Raw genomic sequence first — 8,792 nt, 5'->3', positions numbered from 1 at the left:
TAAGTATATTTATTAAATTAAAGACACCCTTTGTTCTCTCAACTGACTCCTTCAATGTTCTTCTCTCCACCTCATATTGTTTATGTTCCATCATAACATGTTGTACTGTCTCAAACATTCCACACTCTTCATATTTCCCATCTTAATGTTTTCCTATTTTATTAAGTGTCCGTTTAACCCAGTGTGTCCAATCCTAGTCTTCTACCCTCCTCCTCCTGTTTCTATGAACAGATCTATATCTGCATCTGGAAATTCCCAATATTCTTGCCTCCTTTTTATGATATGTTTTTTTTAACTAGTGTTCTCTTCTCAGCTTGACTTAACTTAACTGAAAATTCTATTATGTGTGATTTCAGAGACTGTTTAGCTAAAATGTCCATCTTCTCATTTCCTTCTGTTCCAACATGAGGTGGAACCCATCTTTTCTTAATGTGTACTTCACTAACAGGAATATGAACTGCTGCTCTACAGCGACCTATTACAGGATGTTTTGATCCATCAGTAAAAACCAATGTATGGTTATTGTATTTGTGTATTTGTTATAAATATGTAAATATGTTTTAGCTACATATCCCACTTCATTGTGTTTCTTTTCATCTCTAAATCTACCACTGGCTTTGTAAATAAACAATCAGAGATAGTTGACAGGACTAAGTTATTAAAACTAATCTGTGTTAATTCTGTTTGTTCCACCATCACATTACAATACACACAAAACTATTAACATATATGTGTTCATGCTCCCAACAATCTTCTAATAAATTCTTCATTAGATGCAATATTCCAAGTCCTCTGAGACGTCATTGCTAAAGGTCTGTCGCTAGCTGGATTTCATGGCTTTACTATCGGTATTAATACCGATTCCTTCCATTGTAATGGAATTTTCCAGATATCCCATATTTTGTTGAATAGTTTTTTTAAAACCATCCCTAATGTTCTATCACTCATTTGTGCTGACATGCTATAACAAACTCCATCATTTCCAGGTGTTGTCTGCTCTACATTCACAATGTTAGATGATCTATTTCTATGACTTATGTCTTTAACTCCTAAGTTCTGTCTCATAATTTCTTGTTTATACATTTTTACTCTTTCAGTTAAATTCTCAGAACTATTAATTCTCACAAACTGTTAAAACTTCTGCTCTTTCTGCTCCACTTATTGTTGCACTACCAACCTGTAGAACTGGTAGTCCAGACTAATCATTCATTTCATTTTAACTGTGTTTCTCTCTATATTATATTACAATATTGTCTCCAGTATGTACGTTTTGCTTTTTTAATATTTCTCCAGACTACTGTCTGAGCTTCTTTACACTGAATTAATGTCTCAAATGTATGATGTCTTTTATGGAGTCTAAATGCTTTATTTCTTATTTTAATTACTTTGTCACATTTCTCATCCCACCATGGACACTTTTCCAAGTTTTTGATCCTTTTGTTTTTAGGTTTGTCTGTTTCACAGCTTGTATTATAGTCTTGACTTTAACCTCATTAAATTTCTCAATATTTTCAATATCTTTCTTCGTAAAATCCCCACATTTTCCCACACGCTCAGTTCAAAAACTTTGCCAGTCTGCGTCATCAAATTTCCATCTTGGTGGTCTTTTTCCTTTATCCTGGTTTGGATGAACTCTGATCCTAGTTTCTATTGGATAGTGATCACTGATCACTCCCTAGCATTGATTGATTTAAAACACATCACGTACTGATACCTGCAACATCACAAGATATAAAAGTGATATCAATGGTACTTACAGTATTTATTGAGCTATTATTTCATGTCCCTCTTCCAACATTAATACAAACCAATTGATTTTCTTCTAAAAAACTATTATGTCAGTTCTTTAGCTTCTCCACAACATGCTATGGGCATATAAATCTCTACACCATATCACCTATATAAAATCAAATGTATTTATTTTATTATTATTATGCTTGTATTTTCCCGCCGCCTTACATAGTTCTTCCTTATCAATTCTATTACCTGGTTATAATACTTAATTATTGATATACTACTCTCTATCCATACTTTTAATATTATTACTTCATGTTAGAGCCATATCATTATTATGTCATAGTATTTTTATGTTTAAATATTAATATGTTTGGAATAGGTAATTTTGAAATAGTTTTAAAGGTAATATTGTTTAAATATTGATTTATGTTGACGTTTTTAAATGATCAGAGTTTCTGTGCTCCATTGGTTTTGACTTGCTGCTGTAAACCTGGTTTTCTACCGTAAAGTGTGGGTTAGTGTCGAAACGTGAAGGAAAACACAGGCTGGTGAAGGACAGCAGTTTAGTGAAGCACGAGGAGCAACAGTGTTTCTGACCGTAAAAGTTGTTCAAACCGTCAACCTAAACAGTCAAAGTGGTTATTTTATTTTATTTTTTTTGCAAACAAAAGTATACAGACAGTATAGACATACATACAAAACACAATAAACAAGTGCCAGGGGGTTCACATACAATCAAATATTTTAAAAATTGTACAGATGTAAATAGTTTTCTGAGCCTTTTTATTTTTGGATTTCTTTATGAGATTTATGTAATTTATTATGTCACAATGAAAATGAATAAATGTTGGTTTTTGACTGGTGTACTTACACTTATGGATGTAGTATTTTGCCAAAATAACCATGAGGTTTATTAAAACAAAAGCATTTTCTTTAGAGTAGTTTCTAAAAAAAACACAAGACAATATCCTCCCATTTCAATGAAAAGTCTTTGTAAAGATGGACAATGATAAACTGACTGAAGTCTTTCCAAAAAATCCTTGAGTGTGAGCAGAAGAGGTGTTGCACTGATTCCGGGTGGATTCCACAGAAACATTTCACATCAATGTCTCTTTTAAACTTGGTCATAAAATGGTTGGCTGGGTAGTATTTGTGTAATATTTTAAAGGACACTTCTTTTACCTTATTGGTGATCAGATATTTACTGGGAATTGACCAAACCTTTTTCCAATTTATATCAGCTACAAAACCGTTCCAGAGTGATTTAATGTATGGGATAGAAATGACATCATTTTGAAATAAACTACGAATCTTCTTGTGGTCAGCATCGTCAGCGCCAGTGCCACCGTCAGTGACGTCATCGTCGTCATCACCGTCAATGACGTCATCGCCATCGGAAACGTCATTGTCGCGGTCGGACGTCAGTGTGGTCTTTACGTAAGAATTTATTATTTTTGGGACTTTGAGACTGAGCTTTAAATATGAGGACACTTTGATTTTGGAACTTTTATTTTAGTTTTTCTATTTTTTGTGGATTAAAGAGACAGATTGATTCATCCTACGCTTGCCTCTTTTTTCTTCATTTTTTATTGGATTATGTTTGGAACAGACGAGTCAGAAAACTTTATGTCCTGCAAGGAAGTGGTAAAACTTCTGTTTTTGTGTGTTGCCACTACACGTCATATAAATAAAAGCAGCCCCACTCTGACATCACTCCATTAATGCATGTCCACAGGTTCTGTTTGTACATGTGTGTGATTTAGGTCTATGTGTGTGAGAAACATGTCCCTAAAAATAACAAAGTGTAATATATTTTTTCTTCAGCGATTAATAAAGTAATTCAAAATTCAAATTCAAAAAAAAAAAATTATTTACCTTCTTCTTTTTCTTCTTCTTCTTCTTCTTCTTCTTCTTCTTCTTCTTCTTCTTCTTCTTCTTCTTCTTCTTCTTCTTCTTCTTCTTCTTCTTCTTCTTCTTCTTCTTCTTCTTCTTCGGTGTTTATCGGCTACATACATCCTTATTGTCGCTCTACTGCCCTCTGCTGGATCTTCTTACTTCCTACATTATCCAGATCTTTATATTCTCTGTATCAGCCCAGAATCAGAACATTTTAATCTAAATTAAAATGTTAAATAATTCGTACCAGTGTTAAGATTTTTTACATCAAATGTTCATTATTGATTTAAGTAACTGTTGGTTTTGTGAACTTTTTTTTCAACATGTTAGCAAACAAAAACGTTTTTGATTCCATTACAGGATTAAATTCTGGTTTATAATTGTTAAAAGTAAAGATCTGTGGGACTGAATTTTAATTTGACAAACATTAACAAAATGTAGATATTATTCATTAATATACATCGGTCAGAGTTCGTTTAATATCGATTTGGTTTTGACATTCTTCCAGAGCTGAAGGTGGCGCTAAAGAGCTTTAGTCTGTGAGCAGAAAACAAGAGAAGAAGAAAGTCAGCCTGTCCTGTGGATATTTACCGTCTGTGACTGTCTGTTTACAACTGGAAATAAACTGGAGATAAACTGAGACCAAAGCTGAAGTAAAGGAGCCTCTCCAGGCCCGGTCACAAGATAACACGGTCACCAAGTAGAGCGCTGCATCTCCGAGTCTTTAGCTTAGCTTAGCTTAGCTTAGCTTAGCTTAGTTTAGTTTAGTTTACTTTAGCTAGCTGCTAACATGTTTACAGTGGAAACCTTGAGACAAAACTCAGTTGGAGACACGAGCCCAGGTTTGGACTTTTAGTTCTGTTCACACAACAGTCTGTGTAGTCATTGTGTGTGTTTTTGTAGTAAATGTTTTTCTTTTTTCTTTTTCTTTTTTTGGCTTTCATCTTGTTTCATTTCTGTCATTTTTGTGTATTTGTGTCGTCGTTTGTGTGCTTTGTCATTTTTGTGTGTTTTTCTCTTACAGTTGTGTACTTTTGTTGTTCTTTGGAGTCATTTTGTATGTTTTTGTTATACCTCTATATATTTGTCTATCTTTTTTGTTTGTTTTTTGTGTGTATCATTCATGTTTTTTGTGTAGTTGTTTTGTTGTAATATTATTTATTTCAGTTATTATTTTGTATAATTTTCTCTCATTAATGAATCAGAAAGACTTTAATGATCCCAGGGAGGAAATAATTTGTTATAGAGGCTTGTGGAATATTACAAATGAAAATAAGAAGCACAAAAAATAATAATAAAATGTATATAATTATAATTATCAGTTACAGACTGCTATGTATACATTGTTTTTTATGGTATCTGATGGATGTCTGTGTGTGCTCAACATGAGGTTCTCATTATGTGGTAGGAGCCCAGTTTTTGCTGGCTGTGCAAATTTAAAAAGTACCGCGTTATCCAGACTGAACATTGCATTGGTGTATTTCCTTTTTTTTATTATTATTGACCCACAGATTATTGATGATAAACAATATTATTGACAACAATTTTTACAGACTGAATTAACCTCTAATGTATCATAATAATACAAGTACACCCCTTTAAAATAAAGATTTATTACCATTGTAATTGGAATATATATATATATTTTTAAATAAATATAACAAACCAAAAACAATAACAACAAAATGGACTGAGTATTTTATTTAAGAAAAAAATGCTCTTCAATTAAAATCACACTAAAAACGATCACGTCACTGTTTAGAAAAAAAACTAGGGATGCACCAAATATATTCGGCAGCTCCTCCTACTTTCCACACACAAACACATCCAGACTCTCTGCTTAATGCTCTCCGTCACTGCGTAAAAGTTGGAAACCGTCCAATTCCACAACAGAATTTGTTGTTATCGCTGTGAGCCATGAATACGTAAACATCTCCATTGTTTCCTCCTTACACTACACCAGGTCTTGCTGCATAGCCTGGTGTAGCATTAGCATGGAGTGCTAACAGCTGATGTGTGTAAACAGTGGGTGTGGCTCCAAGCAGTGACTCCCAACACGATCAGCAGCAGAAAAAGTAGTGCAGTGTGTATTTACATATATGGTAATAAAGTATAATATATATTCTATATTAAACAGCAGTGTTTGTTTTAGCTGTTAGATAGTTGGAGAGGGAGGAGCTAACATTCTAGGAGGCGTGTTAGGTGACATCACCTGCCAACGTGGGTAAAATCCAACTGTCCCGTTTAAAGCTGACTTTTTATAAAATATGTAATAACAAGAGAGGAAACATAACTTTTTACACTTTGTTCCTCTGAATGAGACTAAATGATGTTTATCACTGTAGATAAACCATTAGAATGTTATTTATTATCATACCTCACCTTTAATACACTTTAGTTTTTTATGGAATTAATGTTTTGTTTTATTTGAAGGGTTAATATAAATGATCAACTTTGTTATGCTTTTTATGAAAAGCAAAAACTACTGGAATATTTAAAAAATGTTAGAATATTTAATAAACATTTACTTTTGTTAAAAAACATGTCTAACAATGTATTCTAGGCTATTTATGCACTATTTAAAAAACACACACACAGATTCATTGCTTTTATAGAGAGATAGTGTGTAAATGTGTGATATTTCCCAATATTCACGATGGCAACAAAATCAAACAAAATCTTTTTTGTTTCCTGTAAAGGAGAATCCACTGATGGTCTGAAGCTCCAGGATCATCTCCACATAAAGAAGGAAGAGGAAGAACTGTGGGAAAGTCTGGAGGAAAAGCAGGAGACGGATATCACGGCTGTTACTGTGAAGAGTGAAGATGAAGAGGAGGAAGCTCAGTGTTCTCTGCTACACTGGAGACAAAGTGAGGAGAACATCAAAGGAGAACCTGCAACCTGCAGCTCAGCTAAACTCATGAAAGTAGAACCAAATGGAGACATCAGTGAAGGCCCAGAAGCAGCAAACACTTGTACACAACAAGACACTGATGGAGAGGAAACAGACTGCTCTGACACTGAAGACAGTGAGGATTGGAGGGAACCTTTGTCCCAGTCTGAAGCTCAGAGTGAACACATGGACATGAGCTGTGAGAACTTTCAAACATCTGAGAACAACTCACAGAAACTTCATGGTTGTGATGTGTGTGGGAAACAATTTCGCGACAGATATCTTCTGAAGATCCACACGATAATTCACACAGGAGAGAAACCTTTTGGTTGTGATGTGTGTGGGAAGCGATTTAGCAGACAATCAAATCTTAAGAGACACATGAGAATTCACACAGGACAGAAACCCTGTGTTTGTGACGTTTGTGGGAAACGATTTAGCGACATATCAAATCTGAAGGTCCACATGAGAATCCACACAGGAGAGAATCCCTTTAGTTGTGATGTTTGTGGGAAACGATTTAGGTTCAAGTGTCATCTGAAGCCCCACATGATGACCCACACAGGAGAGAAACCCTTTGGTTGTGATGTGTGTGGAAAACGTTTTGTTTTAAGATCAAGTCTGGAGGTTCACACGAGAGTCCACACAGGAGAGAAACCATTTGTCTGTGATGTTTGTAGTAAAAGTTTCTCACGTAAAAATGATCTAAACAGTCACACACTGTTCCACAAAGCAGGGAAACCGTTTGGTTGTGATAGATGTCGTCGATATTTTACATATAAGAAAAATCTAAAGAAACACATGAGAGTTCACACAGGAGAGAAACCATATGTCTGTGACTTCTGTAGTAAAGGTTTCCCACTAAGTGAAGATTTAAACCGACACATACTCGTCCACACAGGAGAGAAACCGTCCTAATGTGACATTTGTAGCAAATGTTATAACAGCAGAGGAAGCTTCAAAAACCACGAGAATGCACATAGAAATCTCATGGCTGTCAGGTGTGTGATAAACATTTCCCCTGCAGTTCCATTCTAAAGAAACACGAGTGTCCACACAGGAGAGAAACCGTATAGTTGTGATGTTTGTGCTAAACAGTTTACCTGGAAAACCGGCCTGTGTTCGCACATGACGATCCACACAGGAGAGAAACCGTACGTCTGTAACATCTGCAGTGAACTACCAAGACAAATTCCTTGTACTGTCCTTAAAACTGTACATGGCCATTAAAAACATTTCTGATTAAGATTCTGACACAGAAAACTTCTCATCAGACACAAAGAAGTCCACAAGTGAGAGAAACCCTTCAGTTGTGATGTTGTGGGGTCAAATATTGTCTCAGAGTTTGTGTAAGTTTGTGAGGTTGTAGCTACAATGTTTAATAATCAGACAACAAACAGACACACTGATCACTTGTCCTTTGTTACATCGTTACCATGGTGATTTACCCAGTGAGAAATTAAGCAGAGGCGTAGAATAGCACACACAGGGTTAATCCTGAAGTTTGCACAATAAAAGGAAATGTACCTATAGATCAACAAAAGTGGGTCCTGTTGCCATGACGATGGTCAGTGTACAGGAGTTTGTCTGGTTTCATCTTCCGAACTCTTTTTTTGTATAATAGAAGTCATCTAATAATCACAAGCAGATATGTATTGATTATGTAAGAATGTCTCAAACACAGGGAATAGAAACACCAGACATTTTCAGAGGACAGCAGCGTGCTGAGCTGGGCTCGTCTGTTGCTGTCAGTGACTGATGTCTGTCTGAATATTCCCTCCTTTCTCCTTTCCTATTTACTTTACCTTAAAAAGTGGATAGGAATGTTCCTTGTAGTTGTTTTTGTTGTCTCTTTGCTTGGTTTGAAATAATGTGTTCAGTACTTTTTCTACTGTTATTACCTCTGCGAGACTATGAATCTTGTTGTTCAATTTAATATATATAAACTCTTAAAACTCCTTTTGGATTTTCTTGAGTTGTAAAGATCATGTAACTGAGTAACTCAGATTATTAACAAATCACTTGGTATAATAAGAAAGTAAAGAGTCGGCTGAATTAAAAATGTATTCTTACACTATGTTATAGTTTACATTTCATATTGTAATATAGTTTGGATAAACACTTACCATCAACTTTAAACTACATTTACATTTTCTAAAAGCTAAGAACTAAGAACTAATTCAAAGCCACTGACATCATCTGCTCCTTTATTTGATCAACTTCTAAATGTTAATAAGTAATGTATATCATTTTTATGCATAAAATC

General features: G+C 34.7%; 1 protein-coding gene across 1 annotated transcript; it reads left to right on the top strand.

Moving 5' to 3' along the window:
* The first annotated feature begins 4,182 nt into the window (after positions 1–4,182).
* On the top strand, positions 4,183–8,484 carry LOC114464014 (zinc finger protein 239-like). Its single transcript, XM_028448038.1, has 2 exons — positions 4,183–4,475; positions 6,333–8,484. The coding sequence occupies exons 1-2, from the start codon at positions 4,424–4,426 to the stop codon at positions 7,442–7,444; spliced, it is 1,164 nt and encodes a 387-aa protein (XP_028303839.1). The 5' UTR covers positions 4,183–4,423; the 3' UTR covers positions 7,445–8,484.
* Positions 8,485–8,792: the final 308 nt, after the last annotated feature.

This window comes from Gouania willdenowi, chromosome 5 (assembly GCF_900634775.1).
Source record: "Gouania willdenowi chromosome 5, fGouWil2.1, whole genome shotgun sequence".
NCBI classification, from domain to species: domain Eukaryota; kingdom Metazoa; phylum Chordata; class Actinopteri; order Blenniiformes; family Gobiesocidae; genus Gouania; species Gouania willdenowi.
Note: the sequence above shows the minus strand (reverse complement) of the source record. Positions and strands in the feature narration are given on the sequence as shown.